The 20656-nt window shown below is 42.2% G+C and overlaps 4 protein-coding genes across 5 annotated transcripts; 2 read left to right on the forward strand and 2 right to left on the reverse strand.

The window, feature by feature from the left end:
- Nucleotides 1–3999: 3999 nt before the first annotated feature.
- On the reverse strand, nucleotides 4000–5595 carry kctd12.1 (potassium channel tetramerisation domain containing 12.1). Its single transcript, XM_083777185.1, has one exon. It carries the CDS (start codon nucleotides 5340–5342, stop codon nucleotides 4476–4478), a length of 867 nt encoding a protein of 288 aa, XP_083633311.1. The 5' UTR covers nucleotides 5343–5595; the 3' UTR covers nucleotides 4000–4475.
- Nucleotides 5596–7719: 2124 nt separating this feature from the next.
- acod1 (aconitate decarboxylase 1) lies at nucleotides 7720–9930 on the forward strand. The gene is made up of 4 exons (XM_083777184.1): nucleotides 7720–7854; nucleotides 8008–8097; nucleotides 8371–8570; nucleotides 8745–9930. Exons 1-4 carry the CDS (start codon nucleotides 7777–7779, stop codon nucleotides 9673–9675), a joined length of 1299 nt encoding a protein of 432 aa, XP_083633310.1. The 5' UTR covers nucleotides 7720–7776; the 3' UTR covers nucleotides 9676–9930.
- A 1474-nt stretch (nucleotides 9931–11404) lies between these two features.
- LOC310866579 (glutamine amidotransferase-like class 1 domain-containing protein 3, mitochondrial) lies at nucleotides 11405–14024 on the reverse strand (the record flags this gene model as incomplete). Its single annotated transcript, XM_083776234.1, has 4 exons — nucleotides 11405–11895; nucleotides 12009–12207; nucleotides 12893–13064; nucleotides 13917–14024. 4 exons carry the CDS (start codon nucleotides 14022–14024, stop codon nucleotides 11700–11702), a joined length of 675 nt encoding a protein of 224 aa, XP_083632360.1. The 3' UTR covers nucleotides 11405–11699.
- A 1628-nt stretch (nucleotides 14025–15652) lies between these two features.
- cln5 (CLN5 lysosomal BMP synthase) lies at nucleotides 15653–20514 on the forward strand. Of its 2 annotated transcripts, none has more exons than XM_083776182.1 (4): nucleotides 15653–15831; nucleotides 16857–17043; nucleotides 17132–17357; nucleotides 18731–20514. In XM_083776182.1, the coding sequence occupies exons 1-4, from the start codon at nucleotides 15722–15724 to the stop codon at nucleotides 19216–19218; spliced, it is 1011 nt and encodes a 336-aa protein (XP_083632308.1). In that variant the 5' UTR covers nucleotides 15653–15721; the 3' UTR covers nucleotides 19219–20514. The 2 variants fall into 2 exon arrangements, with proteins under 2 accessions (XP_083632308.1, XP_083632309.1); XM_083776183.1 differs by having other exon boundaries at nucleotides 16857–17031.
- The last annotated feature ends 142 nt before the right edge of the window (nucleotides 20515–20656 follow it).

Genomic DNA, 20656 nt, shown 5'->3' on the forward strand with positions numbered 1-20656 from the left:
ACCAATTATCCTGGCAGCAGTGTTGGTTATGCGTGTGGGTTTTGCCCGGTTAGCGACGGATAGACTGTTGATAGAACTAGAAAAGGATGCTCTTTTGAGCCCACGTCTTTGTCAAGCTGCGTAGCCTAACCAGAGCTGCATGTGGAAGTCATGGGTTGCAGCCAGCAGGTTCAGTTCACCCCCTATTTACAGAAGAGAAAGGAGGTCTTTGGAGGTGGGCTCTATAAAGGCCCCTCAACATGTGATTCTAATTCAGGGGTTGATTGAATGTTGCATTCATTACAGGCAAATAGTAGAATGGGATATCAAAACCTTTGACAGTTATTGTTACATTACACATGACTCATGAGACAATGTCTTGACAAAAATAAATCATGTGACATTTGTAGAATTTGTGGTGTCGTAAGTGAATACATTTTGGCTCTGTGTTGTTTAGAGGGCCCCCTCAATGTGTGATTCCTGTTATATTTAGTAAGTGTGACCCAAGTGCACAGCAAGAGAGGAGGCGACAGTCTTCATAGAAACAACCACCACGGGAAAACACAACAAAGGCAGGAGCTGCAACCGTGTAAAGTTGAACAGCTGGGAAATAGCTACGTAAGGCTAAAACTCAGTTTAACAATACTAAAGGCTTGCGCTGTACTTTACCATACATGTAGATTGTAGACATGTGACACTCTGGCGTGGAATGAAGGGCATACTGGGCTTTTGTAGAGGCAGTGCTTGATTGCAGGATGGAAGACAGGTGCAGAGAATTGGTGCAGGAGAGCAGGTGTGCTGAGTAGAGCCATGGAGTAGTCAGTGGCCAAGCAGTGCTTGCATGTGAAGGTGAGGAGGAGTGAGCCGTAACAATTCCAAGTTGGGATCGGACGTGATTTTTGCAATATTTGGCCTGCACACTTTGGAAGCCATGGAAGGCAATTATAGACAATCTGTATTTTTAAATGTAGCCTAATTATGAAAAATCTGAATGATACATGTTCATCACATGACTAATAATGGTTATCTGGAAATGCTGGAAATGGGCATGGCCTACTGTTTATGGGGAGTTAATGCATTATTAAGGAATCCAGGGGACAAAATGTATGACCTGCAGTTCAAGACGTATAGGCCAAAAAGCATATTAGTGACCTGGCAAAGCTTTTAGGCTGATTTGAAAAATTGAGGGTTGAGTGCCTTCCTTGCAGGCCTATAGGCCCTATTGGACACGGACACACACACACACACACACACACACACACACACACACACACACACACACACACACACACACACACACACACACACACACACACACACACACACACACACACACACAGCAGTGTGGCGTGTCGCTATTTAATCATCCAAGCAAATGTCAGCAGGCCAGAGGTCTGAGCAAAGAGTTAAGCAACACGTCCAGCGCCGGGCCCTTGGTATGCTTTATGATGTCACGTGTGTTCTGACAAGATCACTTTATGATGTCACGCATGCACGCTCATGCACGCACGCACACGCGTGCGCACGCACGCACGCACACACACACACACACACACACACACACACACACACACACACACACACGGTTACAGGTCTGTACTAGTCTGTCAAGTACAAATCTCAAAGAGACACACCATGTTCTGTGCAAAATAGCCCTTGTAACACATACGTGACATCACTCTCATAATTATGTAAACTTTTACTTTTATTCACTATACGGTCAAATAAAAGTTTTAACCATAACCAAAATATGGATTAACAGATTGAAATGGGTTAAAATATATTTTTAGGTTATATCATTTGTCTGGGTGATGACATGTGCATGAGTGTTCACAAAGTACTTTACTTCACCATGCCCTAGTTAAATTGCTTCAACTTGCTTGTGATCTAAAATGAAGGCAAGCTGGGCCTGAATAAATTGGACCCCTTAAAACATACTGATGATGACATTAATACTGTGGCCTCAGGCACCATGAATCATTATCACCGGTGACCTTTCAACCATTTTATGACAACTGATGTTGGAGAAAGCCAAAAGGTTAATGAAAAAAAGAGAACTCCAACATACAAAATAATCCCGCTCTATGATCAGCATCTCAGTAAAATTATTTTTCATAGTTTTTTCATTCATACTATATGCCTTCATGTAGCCTCAGGCCACATTAATTCAAAATTAATTTAATAAAAAAGGAATACAAAATAAATCCGGAGCTCTGAATCTGTCTTGAGACCCTGATACTGATTTGAGTGCCAAATGGGAGTGTGTTTGTAGCAGTTTGTTGAATGACGATTGAGACACACAACTGAGTAATATATTATGGGGCCCTCAGTATATTACCGTTTCTCTATGAAGTTGGTTTAAGAATAGTTAACCTGCAGAAATCACGTCAGCAGTTAAACAATTTGGTTACTAGCATCGATGGGGTGTCTTTGAAACAAGAGTAGCTTACCTCAATCGATTCCGCCAGTAAGACTCATTGACATTAAAATCTCCTTTCCAAGGGTGCTGATAACTGAGTGGTTAAGGCATGTAACGTGTAACGTAGACTCTGATGCCTGACATCTCCCGGTTTGATTGCCAGCTGGGTGGAACTTTGTTGCATGTCACTCCTGAGTCTCTCTCCCTGTTTCGTCTCTCTACACTAACTATCAATACAGGCAAGAAAAGCCTGAAAAATTACTTTAAAGAACAAAAGAGGTACTTAGCCAAGAGAGTAGCTTGAACATTGTTTCACACAAACAATACAAACTCAAATTGAACTTTTCCATACTACAGTCAAGTGAACACAAGGTCAAGGTTTAATACGGGGAAAATAAATGTTGAAATGGCAAAAGCTTTTATGTTACACTTGACAGCTTGACTTCACACCCACGTATTTCACTAAAGAGCTGGAGAGATGGGCAGACCCTTGTTACTGGTCAAACTGTGATTACTCTCAGAATATATAGAGATTAAACTTTTTAACAAAACATGTTATTGTTCGAACTAGAAACATCACAGCACCTTGCTCTAATGATATTGTATATCAGATGAATGTGTACTCAAATACATTCTTCGATGACATATGTTACCTGTAATACCTGCCTTCAAGTTATTTGTGAATGGACTAAATTCGGCTTAGTATTTGGTATCCACAAATATAACTTAGAGAGACATTTAGCCTTTTTAAATGTTAATTAAAGTACACAACCCAGGCTGTACAGTACATAGCCATTAATAAACAAGAACACTTTATTGCATTCAGTCATGCTGTCTGGCAGACGGAGAGCTCCTATTCCTGCAGCTGGACCCTTTCATTATTTACACTTGAAATGGTAATGACATCATATGTGCATGTGCACAGCTGTGCTTTTTTGCATCAAGGCTATAGTAGAGATCATGCATTTGAATGTGTGACAAAAAGGGTGGGTGGAATTGGAAATTGGAATATGTGTGCCTGCATGCATTCAGATGTTGGTTTCTTTGGTCGTCCAATTAGAGCGAGTTGGTACATGGGAGCATAGACATGACCAAAGCGATAAACTAAACCAAGTATTTCCCTTCAAATGTTGTAATGATAGTGTCAATCATTACCAGTGATATAGCCTAAGGGTAATCTTAGAAGAACTGTGTTAACAATGGGTGCAGCTTTTATTGTCATAATGCTGACGTTCGGTTCACGATGCATTTGTTGATTCACCATGCATGGAATACAATTCCAAAAGGAAAAAGGGCTTTAGAATTATATTCTCCAAATAAATCACACCCATATAGTAAAAAAGGAAAAAAAAAGAAATGTTTTAAGAATTCTATCCTTTGTTAAAGATGACAATTACACTCCTTGTCGACTCATCTATACTGTACTTTACACAGACATTGTGTGAACTGGAATATCATTTTGGATTTGGAAACTTTTTAATTATATCCTTGTCATGTCAATATCATTTTGGATTTGGAAACTTTTTAATAATACCATTCTCATATCATCCTTGTACACCTGAACTGGTGAACAAGTTGGGATGATTAACAAAGGCTCAGAAGACAGTAGAAGACTTTATTTCATATGAACAGGATAACAAATACAACTCTACTAAGCAGATTTACACCGTTGCAATCATATCATTGAGAAACTGCTAGGAGTAGCCTAAACCTATAGAAAATACAAAACTTTTAAACTATTTTAAGCAAGTCTAGAATAACACTGAATAGTAATTACAAGGTACTTTCTGCCTGAATAGCATACACTACACACAGTATCACTCAGTCTGTCATATAGAACGGAAACATGATTGATATGCATGTCAGATGTAAATTACAGATTTCATAGCTGATAATGGCTTGTCAAAACGGATTTGTGCTAATTGGTGGAACATATTGTGCTATAGATCATAGGCTACCATGGAGCTGCCATACATTTGATAGAGCATTCTAATGTTTATGTACATCTTTATGTTCAACAAAGTACACAACTCAACGTGTATTTATGTTGGCCAGGCCAGTTGACATCTTCAGAACTTTAGTCTCGACAGAACACGTATTCAGTGTAGCTTGTCCAGATTTTGTCCTCGTTGGGATCGTTGCTGGTGTAGGCGCACGTGCCTGTGGAGCTGCACGCAACCATGTGGAAGCCCACCTCCGTGAGCTTGTCGAAAGCCTGCTCTAGGAAATTGTACTTCAGGTAATATCGGGACGTGTACCTCTCTGGTGGGCGGTCGGGGTCCCTGCTCTCATTCAACGTGTCTCCGAATACCTCTTTGGCCAGGCACGTCTTCCCACACACCGTGATGCGAGCGACTCTCCTGAACTTGGCGTCGGTCTGGATGTCTCTCCCGATGGTGTAGGAGCCTCGGTATCCTATCGTGATGTAGCCGGACTTTCTGGAGTCCAGTGAGGGGGAACGGGTGCTGCTGCTGACGACTGTAGACACCGTGCGTAAAGTGTCCATGCCGCTGGAGCTCTGAAGCGCGCCCTCATCGGTGTCACTTTGGCAAATCTCCTCTGTGATGGAGTTCTCTTTACTCATGCTGGGGCTCAGGCGTTTGGAAAGGTCTCGCAGCTGGAAGAACTCAGCCTCCCTCTGCAGCCTGCTCTTCTCGGGGAAGTAATCTGGAAGGACCAAATTCAGATCCCGGAGATAATCTAGAATATAACGGAACAAGAAGCCATCTCTGTCCAGGAAGAAGCGCCCTTTTCCGTCTCTAGCCAACTCCTTTGGGGACTTCTTGACGAACATGGTCCATAGCAGTGAGTCCGGAACGGCAACCAAAGTTGTGTGCCTTGTGACATAGACCTGTCCGCCAACATTCAGTTCAATGATCTCAGAAAATGGAGAGCCTGACTCTGCGCCGTTAGATACTCCGCGCTCTGTGTCCGCCAGTGCCATCTTCGAGCAGCCACGCACGGTCTCTCCGCTATAGGCTGATGATGCTCAAATAGAATTACTGGAAGGGAGAATGTCAGCGGGCTGTTTATGTAGCCTATCCTCCCAAGCAAGTGGGTGTAGGAGGGGATGTTGACCGCTGTACCATGTAACTATTTAACTGCCAGCCGGTATAACACATACAGCACCCCGCCCCCTCCCCACATGATCGTGTGCCGCGCGCGTAATGTAGGCCTGTCTGTAAATGTTCCCCCAAATCACCTCAACACTCACTCACTAACTGATGGATTGCACAACAAAGACACACGCTAGCACATTCCCAAATATATTCACAGTGTGTAACCTACATGTTTTCCCATGCAAGTTCAGTGTGAAATAGAAAATTTAAGTAGGAAAAAAAAACAATATGATGTGATAAATGTGTCAAGTCCTTTTGAATCAACACCAAACCTTTTGCCGATACCTACTTTGAGTTGGCAGTTTTATTAAAATCAAAGTAAACATGACTTAGAAATCATGGAAAGGGCGACACCTAGCGAGTTTTCTGTCGTCAGGATTATTATTATCTCAGAGTTCCTTCAAGGATAGATAGATTGAATTATTATGTAACGGCACATTTTCCCCTTCCAGTTTCTATTGTCTCCTTATACCCCTGCGTATAGGACTCCTATACACACAACTGGACATCCATGTTTGTGGATGTCCAGTCGTTCCAGTCTGGGTGTATTTATTGAATAATGTTGAGCAGTTGAAATGAACATGTAGGCCTACCATCATAATTGTGTAGCAATTCTCTGTTCTCCTGTATTTGCCTGCTGGTAAGAACGGTGTAGTATAGGCATTATTAGAGGTTAACCTCAAACTAATTCCAACAGAAACTCATTCAAAATTTTTGTTTCATAAATATGTTAGTAACAACGTAAATAACAAAATACCTAAGAAATTCCCAAATTTTAATTCTGATTTGAGTAGCTGAATCCATTGCAAGCATTAGTTTTGCACAAAAACACTCCTTGGGCTAAAAACGGCCATAGCCGTCATCGCAAAATGTGATGGTTATCACAAATGGGCCGACGAAGACAAAGTTTGTGGACTGTAACCAAAGTCTGGATGTAGGAGGGGCTAGCACAACTCCAACATAGGAAAATAGGAAAAATGATAATAAATAGGAAAAATGATAATAAATAAAATCACACAAAAGCATACAAGCCTGCGGAGACAAAGTCTGCGGCATGGACAAGCTTTTCAGCATCTCTGGGAGTTGGGACAGAGTTTGACAATGAACTTCCTGAGGTGTAAAGTTCAAGGGGTCAATTCTTCCACAGGTTGGAGACTATATAGCAGAGTGGCTCAGAGAGTGTCTACCTATCTGGACACATGAACATTACTTTGGAGGAGTATAGGCCTATTAGTCGTTCTTTACTTGACATTGAACAAGCAATGTAAGGATATCCAGCCGTTTGAAATCTGGGGAAATAAAATTAAATAAAACGTCTAGTTGTCACATGTTTGCATTGGTTGGGGTTTAGTTGAAGTGTCTCATTTCCCTATTAAAAAACTCCCTATTAACCAAGCTTTCAGTTCCACCCAAAAATGGTTCTTCTTTTCACCATCCTTTTTATGGAGATGAGGTTTTTGATCGTTCACTGGCGCAGCGGCGCTGCATTATGCATTTTGTAATTATACGGTACCTTTCCAGTTATCCATGGTTGAATCACCTCCCAGTTGGACTTCTGTTGTTTGGCATTGACTCAGTCCACCCTTTCCCTTTCTTTATGGTTGGTGCATGGTCAAAATGCAGCTTCTAGACTTTTAAGTGGAACAAAGAAAAGGGAACATTATGTCCTCTGTTTTGGCCCAACTTTGGTTACCAGTGAAAAATACTGTACAGTAGAAAAAGAATGCTCTAGCTCCACAATACATCCACAATGACACAATGATATACTGTACAGTATATTTACAAAAACAAAACAAAAAAAGCATTTAATTTTATTCCTCATCTCTGTTCCCCCAAGTCACCAGCCAATCAAGCTCATAGTGAAACTTCCTACTTCTTCTCAACATGCCTGGGTTTGGTAATTCTGGAAAGTTGATACACCATGCAAATTGTATAAAAGTGAACTCCAATTGTCAGTCGTACTGGTAAGAGAGAACAATGCTACGCAAGGTATTTATCGTCCCATTATTAGTGGCATATTTTTTCAGCACGGACCATAGAAACTTGATATTGCCAAGACAACATGGCAAATAAAATATAATACAAATATTATAAAATATAATACATAATACAAAATACTTTAGTGAATTCAAACACAGGTAAATGATGTAAATTGTGTTATGTTTGTGGTCACAGGGCGTCACAGAAAGCTTCGGAGCAGCTATCTCTGGTCTGAATGCATCTCAGCTGACAGATAGGGTGATTTCTAGGAGCAAAAGGATGATGCTGGACACTCTGGGTGTGGGGCTACTTGGAACTAGGACATCTGTCTTCAACAAGACTCTTCACTACAGCCAGGTAAAGTATACAGTGTGTGTGTGTGTGTGTGTGTGTGTGTGTGTGTGTGTGTGTGTGTGTGTGTGTGTGTGTGTGTGTGTGTGTGTCCATAATTTACACCATTTTGCATGTGTAGCATTGTTTCGTCAAATATTTTCTCCTGTCTAATAACAGCTATACAGGTCTGATAGAAGCAGCAGTGTCTGGGGGAAACCAGGAGTGTCTCTTCCTCCTCACTATGCTGCCTTTGTCAACGGTGTAGCGGTAAGGAAGATTGTCTATTTACTCTACTATAATACCTTTAATACAGGACACCTAGATTAGATTTGAGGAAATCGTCAACATTTTTGCACCAGTTTGATCTCTGATAACCACTAATATCATCCTAATGGATCACTTAAAAAAACAAACCAAAAAAAAACATTAAGGTTCCTGCACGCCGGACGCGTTTTCGTATTTTTAGCTGCGTCTTTCCGTCGGTTTTCCGAAAAATATCCACCTTTAGACAATTAATGCTGGGGATTTTACTATGTGTAGGTGCACTCTATGGACTTTGATGACACTTGGCACCCTGCTACACACCCATCAGGAGCAGTGCTCCCTGCCCTGTTGGCATTGGCAGAGACCCTGCCATACCAGCCCTCTGGACTAGACTTGCTGCTAGCCTTCAATGTTGGTATTGATGTCCAGGGCAGACTCCTCAGATTCTCAAAGGAAGCCTACAACATTCCCAAAAGGTGAGGCCTGGTTCAGCAATCTATTCCCACTCAATTGAGTCGAATTATCAATACTATTACAAAACTATTTGATAAGTCATGTGCATTTGCATCTGAAGCAATGCATCATTCACTATAGATTAGAATCACATTCTAATCTGGACATCTTTCTCACTCCTTCCCCAACACTCTCAGATTCCACCCTCCTGCTGTTGTGGGGGTGATGGGAAGCGCTGCGGCGTCAGCTAAGCTCATGGGCCTGTCCCCAACCCAGTGTGCCCATGCCCTGGCTATTGCAGCCTCTTCCGCTGGGGCTCCATTGGCCAATGCTGCCACCCAGACCAAACCTCTTCACATTGGGAATGCTGCACGGAGAGGCCTGGAGGCAGCCCAGCTGGCATGGATGGGACTAGAGGGGAGTCCAGGTATCCTAGATCTGGAGTCTGGTTTCGGAGCTTTTTACGCAGACTACTGTCCATCAGAGCTGGTTAGCTCCGTCGCTGGTGGGTTCAAATGGACTTTGGAAGAGCAGAACATCGCCATCAAACGCTTCCCTGCCCATTTGGGAATGCACTGGGTTGTGGATGCAGTGCTGGCAGCCAAAGATAAGCTTAAAAGCCAAGGTAGAATATTGGAGCCCAGTCAAATCACTAGGGTGGTCCTTAGAGTACCTCCCTCCAACTATGTCAATTGTCCTTTCCCAGCCACAGAACATCAGGCCAGGCACTCATTCCAATTCAATGCCTGTTCAGCTCTGCTGGACAACCAAGTGACAGTAGACTCTTTCACTAGAGCTCAGATGGATAGGCCCGCTCTGAAGGAGCTCCTCTCCAGAGTGGAGGTGGAGAACCCTGCAGATAATCACCCCAACTTCAACAAGATGTACTGTGAGGTTGAGATAGAAACAGAACAGGGACAGAATTGTACAGCCAAATGTGATACTTTTTATGGCCACTGGAGGAAGCCCCTGAGCCAAGAGGATCTTGTAGGGAAGTTCAAGGACAATGCCTCCGTGGTATTGTCCATGGAGGGGGTGGAAGGAGTAGTTGATATGATAGGAAATATAGAGAGAAAAAAAGATAACTCAGAACTGTTTTCATATCTGAAAATGGTGGGAAATCTATAAGTTAACAAACATCATGAAAATGAAAACCTTTTTTTTTTTAAGCAACTTTTTGGGTGTGCAAATGCAGCCTATACATTTTGTAAAGGTTTTAATGTCTCAGCCTTCTGTCAATGTTATCTGTCGATTGCCACAGCTTGAGAGAACTGAATATCTTCATCATTATTGTCCTGTGTGATGTGAATAAAGTTCTGTGAGATTCAATTTCATTTTTGTTCTCCTTCTTGGTCATATAACTATTTATGTAAAGTTCACTGAGGTGAAACAAATGCCAGTCCTATTGAGGTGCATGCAGGCCAACGGTAACATAACTATATTGCTGTTACATTCATCCACCATGGATGAGGTAATAAGGTACTGCATAATATTGCAGTATATTGAGAGTGCCCGTTTGGGGGAATACAATAAATACAATTAACAGTTGCCAGGGGTCAGAAGGACACAGCAGCTGCCTGATTGTTAAGTGGTGCAAACCACTTCCTTAAGGTCACATTCTCACCAAATACTTCGGTAGACTCATGCGTATGGGCGGAGATTTTGGGATTCTTGCATATTTAATTTGCTGCGGTTTGCCTTCACACTGTCATCCGTAGCAATTGGAAACGCAGCAGGGGGGACCTTTATCAATGTGTTCCATTCATAAACCTAGCCTACAATACAGCCTACAACACAGTGAAATCTATTGTGATAAAATTATACTCATAACGTGCATGTGTCGTGCCGTCTGGGACTGGACCCCCCCCTCTCTCTCTCTCTCTCACTATACGCACGCACCCACAGTGCCACACACTGTTCTATTGGGCATGCAGGCACAGCGCTGAGCGCACTGATATAACAGACAGCAGCGCAAAATGTTTACACGTTTATTGAGATGAAAGTTCCAGTCCCCATACTAGTCCCCACACAGTGACAGCACTCCATGTTTACGGCACGCACAGACAGACAGAATATTCTGTAGGCTATAATACTATTACACTGCACTGCAGTGTTTATGTGTTTTCTCAAGCAATTGATTAATGTACTCATCCTCAATTCGATCAGGGCTTCAGTCTCCTCATTCGACCACGTCTATCCACGGTAACGGGACATCTTTGCGCTGCGTAAAATATGCTTTCTCCGTCTCCAACTGTGTTCAGCTCCTCACCCGCTACATTGTTTGCTTCATTTCCTTTATTTACTGCGGATTGCATTCACACCTGCACCGAATCGTAATCATGTGCGATTGGAAGTGAAGCGAAACCCCCGTTTTTGCTCGGAGTATAATGCGGTTCTTTGATACGCATTACGATTCGAATGAGCCTTCACACCTGCCAAACGAAGTGCACTTTCTGAAAATGCGCAGCAGAATTCGTTTTAATCGCAGCAAAGCTCTCTGGTATGAATGTGACCTAAGTCCACTTAAAAATCACCACTGTGGGTAGCTGGCTGGCTGGGTATGTGTGAGCATGAAAACAGCATGGTTGTTTTTCACCACCTGTGTGCAACCTAACACACACACAAACACACACGCACATTAACTGTATATATGGTGATTTCAGGTGTGCCAGTACAGTACAGTGATAGTACAGTATACAGTAGAGGGACCCCCACACGGTAACTCTGTCATTTCTCAACCGTTTCGGACGCGGGGCGGCTCGCCGGAATCAGGCGAGAATTCCTGTGGGTCTGGAACCCCCCCCCAGGGACCCCCACACGGAGTTGCACCACTTACTTCACACGGGTGTGATTATTTATTCAATTGTGGTCAGAATTCAAGGTATTTTACAACATAAATAAACCTCAGAGAGCACAGTAGTGGTAGTATATGTACACATTAATACCTGGTGGCTTACATTTGATTTGACTGGAAGACAAGTGCTCTCTGGGGGACATGTTTTCCAAGGGTTTCCTTAATATGGTATTATTTCATTAACACCTCTATAATTCATTCGAAATCTATAGCACATGAACATTTTAGTAGTGAAAAGAAGAGGCTACATTTTCTCTCTCTCTCTCCTTCCAACCATTGAGTCACACTCACAACCACATCAGGCAAGTCTCAGCACATCCCGCACCATTGCTCCAATCCCGTCGGAGATCTCGTGGAGGGGGGCGTCGCACATGAAGGCACAGGAAGTGACTACCTTGTTCTTCTCGTCCACGTGGCTCTCGCTGACACTCTTGCTCACATGCTTGCAGCCCAGCTGGTTGATGGCCTCGGCGGTGGCAGTAGTCCCTGGGTACCTGTGAACAGGGAATCGCAATACAAATCTAGACAGTGCTTGCCATAGCAATAACAAGCGACACTATTGTTGCAATGACATGTAAATTGAAGTTTCAAGTATGATGTGACTCACTTCTCATCATTCTCAAGCCCCACGGTGACCTCGCAGCCGGGGAACACCTTGGCAGCCAGAACAGGGGAGATGCAGCAGAGACCTATGGGTTTTCCCTCGCTGTGGAATGCCTGTAGGGTCGCCTTCACCACCTCATTTACAGAGCAATCCTTCCCTTGCACTGCCCAGGTACACAGGTTCTTAGCTACCCCAAAACCACCTGTTTAGCACAGAAGCATAATGTAGGAGAGAGGCAAGACATAAGTAATGATGTCAGCAAATCATAAATAAGTCCCATTTATGCGGGACATATCACCCACAGAAGAAATTAAATATGCTTTAAGTGTTAACAACTATTAACCACTTAAATGGGGATGAAACCCTAGGCTGATTTTGTTTTCCAATTATTAAAAAAATACAACAGGGTAAAACAAAAACATGGAACACTGCATAAGACTGACCTCATAGTAAGCGACATACTGTAGCTGGAGCTAATGAAATTAATAATGGGTTTGCGTTAGATTGGTGTCAATCTTGCAAATAAAAGTCCCAGGTAGTACTCAATTATTTGTCTATTATTAAATGTGATATTGAATTGTATGATAATTGTTTTTGTTTTTTTAAACATAACCGTGAAGCCTCACCAACTCCTTGCTCCAACTCTGAAATGTGTTCAATGGAACAACAGAGGCGTAAACGGAACTCCACTTGTCCATGCATTCTTACCAATGCAATGCACCATGGTGATGTTGAATATCCTGCAACCAGTTTCAAACATAGAACTCTACCGTATAGTGCATTTGATCAAAGTACTGTAACAACCCATGAAAATGTGTGATCCTGGGTTTAGAGTAGACTTTAGTGTATTCCTCCTGACAGCTGTGGACCCTCAGCCTGAATCAAACCTGGGAATATGATGGCATCATGGTCTTGGACACTGAGCTTAGAAAGATCCTGGATTTCCCCACGTGCCAGCCTTGCACTCTCTACCAACACATTCCTCTTCTCCTCAGTGGGGCTGCCTTTCAAGTGATCCACTACATGCATCTGATCGATGTTGGGCGCAAACATCTTTACCTGCAATTTGAAAATGTGAGATTGAGAATTCTTGCTACAAAAGCTAATATTGCCTATAAGTGCCTATTGCTGGTGTGTTTTGCACATCATTCATAACATCCATTAATTGCAGGCATGATTTTATACAAGTCATGATGATGGTGCATAAACCTCACTCTACAGTGTACAGTTAATACTGCTACTTCAACCAAACATTTTAATTTCAAGGACCCCCAATAACTCTAAAAGTGTACAAATGGAGCCAAAGGGTCATTTTGCTATCAACTTGATACCATCAAGAGTTACAGACCCTGGTGCTGTAAAGCCCAAAATGTGGGCTTTGGGCCCCAAATCACACCAAAGGGTTGGGTCGGGACACATCATATCAATAACGGTAATGGGTCGCACATCCAGCCTTCACCAGTGTGGAGTGTGTCTGAAAAACATCCAGACACTCTCCCACACTGATGAAGGCTGGATAGCCGAAACGTTTGTCTCCTGTCCAACAAATGTGCAAGAATAAATTACTGGAATGCAGCCTTGGTGTGTGCGACCTATTACCGTTATTTATATGATATGATTTGAACGGGTATCTTAAGTCAGAGCGCGGTGGTCACGTGAAGAGTTTACCACATGCCAATGTGTCCCAAGTTAACCTTACTCTAAGGTCCCAACTCGACCCTTTTGGTGTGGTTTGGGCTTAAGAGTCAATGTTTGAACTTTTATTGGACAGACACCCCACTTTTGTCCAAGTGTAGTATCAATGTGCTACAGTAGTCAACCATGACAATCACATTACCGCGGTGCAGTAACAGGCTGTGCTGTGAATCAGACATAATGTGTGAATGCAAATCTTAAAAGTGTAAAACTTACACTTGCTCCTCCTCTGCTTAGATGGACCAGAACAGCGGAGGCCTCATGGATTTCACTGCCATCGAAAACTCCGCAGCCTGCCAACACCACAGCGACCCGCTTAGCCATACTAGCCTAGTACTGTTGTGATTAGGGTTGCCACCTTTGAGATCTTGAAATAAGGGACACTCTTTACGCCTGCCGCGGCCTTGCGGCGCAGGCGTGTGCGGCAAGGCCGGCAATAAATTGAAGCAATACGTTGAAGCAATAAGTTGAAGTTTCCCTTCAACTTATTGTTTATGGTATGCTATCCACAACTTTTGAAGTAGAAATGTGTTTTCCAAATGAGCATAACAACATCAGCAGCCCATTATAAAATATATGCCAGCGACCCCCATAAGAGATGATTTTTACACAGTGATTCTCAACCCATTTAATTTCAAGTACCAGTTTGACATGCATTAGTATACAGACCCCCATTTAATGGCATTTCTATCTCTGGGACCCCCAATTCATATTGTAAAATCAATGTTAATTTAACTCTGATGGTCCATTTGGTTCCATTTGTACACTCTCAGAGTTACAGACCCATAAGGGTTAAGGGTCCATTTGGTTCCAAACAATAATTTAGCTGGGGACCCCCTGGAACTCCCTCAAGGACCCCTGGGGGACCTCACTTTGGGAACCACTGCTACTTTAGGTAGTGTGTGCCTCCCGCTAGAACAATTGTGCTGACTTTAATATTTTCTGTGTTTTGTTTTGTTCATTATTGTTAAATTCAGTGTTGACGTGTAGGGGCTATTTAGGAAAATAAGGAACAAACTGCGTTCCTTATTGGTTCAATAAGGGACGCATCATTTAATTCTCAAATAAGGGACGATTCTGTATTTTAAGGGACGGGTGGCAACCCTAGTTGTGATGCTATGCTAGTGATGCAGTCACGTTTATTCACCTTTGCTAAAGACAGAAAGTCACTACCATAGAGGTTTATTAGGCCAGCGGGTCAATACAATGTGCCCCCCCCACCCCCCATTTTCCCTCACTGTATATTGTATCTTTTCCCTTTTTTGCTTCCCATATGATGAATTCCTGTTCTGTACTTTAGCTACATAGAAATGTCTATTTGTATGTCTCTAAATGTTTGTACGTCTTTAAATGTTTTGATGAATTGAACAATGTGGACCCTGTTGTAAACAAGTGTAATGCTTAATTGGGTCGTCCACTCACAGTTGACAGTCTTTGTATTGAGTTTGTGCTTAAAATGTACTGTAAATTCTACAAACTGTTAATAAATATTTCAATCAATCAATCAATCAATTGCTGTCTGTCACTGTAGCAGAGAGAGAGAGGCGCGCAATGAGCGACGGTGAAAAAAAAAAAAGTCCCAGTCGCCCTCTGCTGTCGCGGCAGACGCACAACGCACGCACGTGTTTGCGGCGCGCGCGCAGAAGGAGCCGAGGAAAATTAATTATATTTATTAATTTATTTTATAAATACATAAAATAATTTCAATTAGTTTCATTAATTTATTCATTATATTTTTATTTAGAGGATGAAATGATTGAAATCCATTATGCTCCTTTACTGGGAATTGAAATATAAAAAGTAAAACTGTTTAATAGGAGTGCCTATGGATAATTACATTTCATAATATATACACACATACGCCATATGACAGTCAATCATGTGATATCTAATTATCAACAAAACCACGTGACCGCACGTCATGTGCAACTACTAGGAAGTATCTCAGAAAAACATGTCGTCCTGAGTTGTGCTGTCTGCTGTGGAAAGGTTGTGTGCAAGAGGAGGCTCTACAGTCTACAATGAGACACCTCGAGGCTGTTCTGTTTTTATTGTACCTCATCTTCGCTCATGTTGTCGTCGCATATGTCGGGGATGTCCATCGACAGCAAGAGTGGCCCGTTCCGTACAGGTACGATGCAATGCAAAACACAACTCCGCCTAGCCCTACAAGTCAGAACCCAATGCTACTGAAGTTTCTGACATTTTTGAGACCCAAGTGACATCCAAATTTCAGAAAAGCTTTACGGAGGGTTCCGAGAGGGGCTAAGCCCAAAAAACGATGTATTTATCGATTCTGACAAATGTCAGAATCGATAAATACATTGATTGATTGATTGAAATATTTATTAAGTTTGTAGAATTTACAGTACATTTTAAGCACAAACTCAATACAAAGACTGTTAACTGTGAGTGGACGACCCAATTAAGCATTACACTTGTTTACAACAGGGTCCACATTGTTCAATTCATCAAAACATTTAGAGACATACAAATAGACACTTCTATGTAGCTCTACGAGAGTTACATTTTTGGGCTATGCGAGAGTGTACAAATGGAACGTAATTTACTGGTTCCATTGATTTGTACACTCCCAGAGTTAAAATGAATACCATCATCCTTTCAATCATGTGATAAGAGCCTGCCACAGCCTGTGACGTTAGAATAACATAATTAACTCGTAGGGGAATCTCGTGGTTCTGCTTTTTGTCTGTCCAACACCGTGCTGCTACTGCTACTACTACTACTAATAATGACTGACATACACCTGGCTGGCTTCATGACTTTAGAATTGCCACCAAAATGTGGAACGCCCTACCAACAGTCATTAAGACATGTGAATCCCTTGACTCCTTCAAAACCGCTCTCAAAGGGCACCTACGGACGGCTGCAATTCGAAACTGGCCCCGTAAAATCTGAATCCCCCCCCTTTTTTCCCCTCACTGTATATGTTTCTTTTCCCTTTTTGCTTCCTTTATGATGAATTCCTGTTCTGTTCTTTAACTATATAGAAGTGTCTATTTGTACGTCTCTAAATGTTTTGATGAATTAAATATGGTGGACCCTCTTGTAAACATGTACTGTACTTCTGCAAATATTTCAATCAATCAATCAATCAATCAAACAAACAATGTGTGACTGGCATTTCTTGGACAGGCGGTTTGATCGTCGCCCAGATGTTGACTCCTATTGTCAGGCTATGTACCCCTTCTGCCCAACTGGTGACAGAGATGGACGCATGCCCTACGTGAGGGACTACGATGTCATTTCAGTGTATCGACTTCAAGCACCAGTTTGGGAATTTAAGTATGGAAATGTGTTGGGGAAACTTGTGAGTAGAAAAGTAAGGAGGAAACGGCTATTTATATTTCTCTCTCCCATATGATCCACCAATACCAAAAGTCAAAATTGTATCTTTTTTTCATTAACAGCATATAATGCATGATGCTGTTGGCTTCAGCAGTGCTGAGTCGGGGACCAACTATACCATGGAGTGGTATGAGCTATTTCAGTTGGGCAACTGCACCTTCCCTCACTTAAGACACAATATCGACCCACCTTTCTGGTGCAACCAGGGAGCTGCATGCTTCTTTGAGGGAATTGATGACATACATTGGTCACAGAATGGCACTTTGGAGAAAATAGGAGAAATCACGGGTAAGAATGTGTATGGTATTGTCAAGACTCAACAGCTTAAATGGCAAGCCTTTACTGTTCCTAATATATGTAAACAACATGACATCAGCTTGTGACTGCAACTTCGCAGATGACTCAGCACTGCTGGTCTCAGACAGGAACAAACTGCAGGTTGAAAAGGCCCTCAGCTCTGAACTCTGCACCTGGCTCGCTGATAACAAACTATTTTTACACTGGGAAAAACAATCCATTCTTTTTGGATCAAATAGTAATCTCAGCAAGGCAGATGGCTTCTTGTTTAGCTTAGAGTGGGTGACAATAATCACATGAAAATATGAAATTACCTACCTAGGTTCCATCCTGGAGGCAAATCTTTCCGGTGATAAAATGGCCACCAACGTAATAAAAAAAGTCAACCAAAGAACAAGATTCCTATAGAGGATCTCCTCACTGGTCAACAAAAACACCTTGAAGACCCTAACAGGACCCCTTGTACAAGGTTTCTCTTGTACGAGGTACCTCTTGGTACCACAGCACCTCAAAGGCCCTTAAAACAAGGCTCCAGACTTCCCAAAACAAACTGGTTAGGCTACTACTGGGTCTCACTCTCACCCCCCCGAACCCACCTCACCCCTGCCCACTTTTTTTTTTTTTTTTAAGATATTTTTTTTGCGGCTTACGCCTTTTATTGATTTTTGAAGGGACAGACAGTAGGCTGACAGGAAACGGGAGAGAGATGGGGGGATGACATGCAGTAAAGGCCGTGTCGGGTCCGGGAGTCGAACCCGCGGCACACTGCGACTGGATTACCAGTCCGGTGCCCAGACCGTTACGCTACGGCCTGGGCCACCCCTGCCCACTTTGACAGGCTGGAATGGCTTAGGGTTGACAGTGGCTCCGTAGGTAGAGCAGGTCGTCCAATAATCCCTGGGTCGGCGGTTCGAATCCCGGCTCCTCCTGTCCACATGTCGAAGTGTCCTTGGGCAAGACACTGAACCCTACATTGCCTCCAATGAGTTGGTCGGTGTGAGCTTGCCACCATTGGTGCGTGAATGTGGGAAGTGAGGACGCTGGCGTCGACTGTTCGCCGCTTCACCTCCCAATTTATGAATGAATGAACCATTGTAACGTGCCTTGAGCACTTGGAAAAAATGCAATTCATCATTATTATCCCTAAAACGGTTGAGGCAAAGAGCAGCTATACTACTATGTGAGAGTTTGGCTGATGCCGTTATCCTCGGCTTTTAATAGAGCAGAGGATAGGGAGCTTCAGCCAAATGCACAGTGGGTCTTTACTCTTTGGCTGAGACTGACCATAAGACCATTAATCAATAGTTTTTTCTTTCCGTATATACAATTCAATCAGTATAAAGCCATTAATTTTCCTTTCCCAGGGACCCAGTTCAGTCACATGGCCCACTGGGTGCACGACGACAACAGGACTGGCATCTACTATGAGACCTGGACAGTAAGATCCGATCCTAGTCCCAATGCCACAGTTTGGTTTGATTCATACGACTGCTCCCAGTTTGTCCACCGCACATATAGGAAACTGGCTGAGCTGGGAGCCAAACTCGCAAGTCGATCCCAGACCAACTACACAAAGATCTACCTATACAGTGGCGAACCTGTCTACCTGGGCAACGACAGCACCATATTTGAAGACCCTGCCATGAAGGGTCTGGCGACAGACATCCGTAAATTTTTCCACAACTTCCGACCGCACCAATCCTACATAGACTTTGCCATCAGTTTAATGGAGGCCTATGAAACGGTTGCATTGGAAAAGAGGTTCTACCTTTACTACAACTTTGAGTACTGGCTTCTGCCAATGAAATCTCCCTATGTGCAAATCACATTTGAGGAAGTGCCTTTACCCTAATGTACAGTGCAACTTAAAGTTGCAGTATGTAACTCTTTATTTCATTTTATTGAAAAGGATTTCAAGGATGCACAGCTCCTTTTTCTACACCAGATTTTAACCCGTTTTTAAGTGCTGACATTTTTACCATTGAGCTCAGGGGATAATCTTGACCATCAGGTCAGATCCTGTGTCAAGCTGAAACATGACCATGGACACAAAATGATGTCTCAATAGAAGAGCAGGAGACAAAATACAACACCATCTGTCATCACTTTAATTTGTATGATGAATAATTACGTTTTGTAATTTCGGTCTATTGTTAATAATTTACCTTTAATTGTACAATACGTCAGCTAATATATATATACTTTATATATCTAATATATAAAGTTCCATGTAATGTGTTATGATCTGACAATACTTTGAGTCATTGCAGACAGTGAATCCTTTGTGGACAGAATACATTTAAAGTCTAAACTGAGCCAGGTCTATCAAACAATATTTCTGAATAATTATGCCTTCTGCTGGTCTGCATGAAGGATTTTTGTTTACAAAGCCTAAATGTTGTTTAATGTAAAAAGCAAATGCATTATTAATTGCAATTCATTTTATTTTATTTGACAATGAATCAACTAAAATGTCATGATTGTGACAGCTCTGATGTGTTTAGGTTTTACCAAAACACTTAATGTACAGTGCGCTTCCTTATACCATTGTATATAAATCATGTTGGCCATGCTTTTGCATGGCCAACATGATTTATATCCAAAAAGAGAAATTTGGTGTACCCTGCCCTATTTTAAAAACAGTCAAAATATCCGATCTATAAACTAAACTCACTACGCAATTTTAAATGAGGACATTGACTTTGTGTTTTCTTAAAATGTATATTTTGCATTTGTTTTATTTGTTTTCTCTTCATTACTTATTATTGCTGCATCATGTTTCTTTTTTGCTGCATTCTTTTCTTTCTTTGAAATGTACCATCCTATTGTCTTTGTGCTTATTCTTGTGTTACCTATGATAATTTGCCCATCAGTGTTACGCACATGCGCACACACGTGTAGTTCTGGGTGTGTTCACACACTAATGCTGATTTGACTGGCCTGTCTAGAATATATGAACCCGTTTGCGCTTGTTTTTCTTCATACCTGCCCTGATGAAGACACCTGTGAGACGAAACATGTTGGCTGTTTTGAACTTTTCTAAATAAAGTACGTTGATTGTGCTCGGATCGCCGCCTTTTTTTCTAGTATTCCAGTCCCACGGATCTTTGTAGCACCAGTCCACTTTATTTTTACTTTTATTGCACCTCCATCCACCACCTGGTTGACTCTTTGTCGCTCTGAATTCTGGGGATGTTTTGAAAATGTCTTCTTTTGAAAGAAAAAAAAAAAAGGGTTGTGGGTACTTATTTGAATAGTTGTGGAAATTGTTCGAAACATTTTGTTTTGGT

The sequence above is a fragment of the Protomyctophum parallelum genome (assembly GCF_964188405.1).
Source record: "Protomyctophum parallelum genome assembly, chromosome: 11".
NCBI lineage: Eukaryota > Metazoa > Chordata > Actinopteri > Myctophiformes > Myctophidae > Protomyctophum > Protomyctophum parallelum.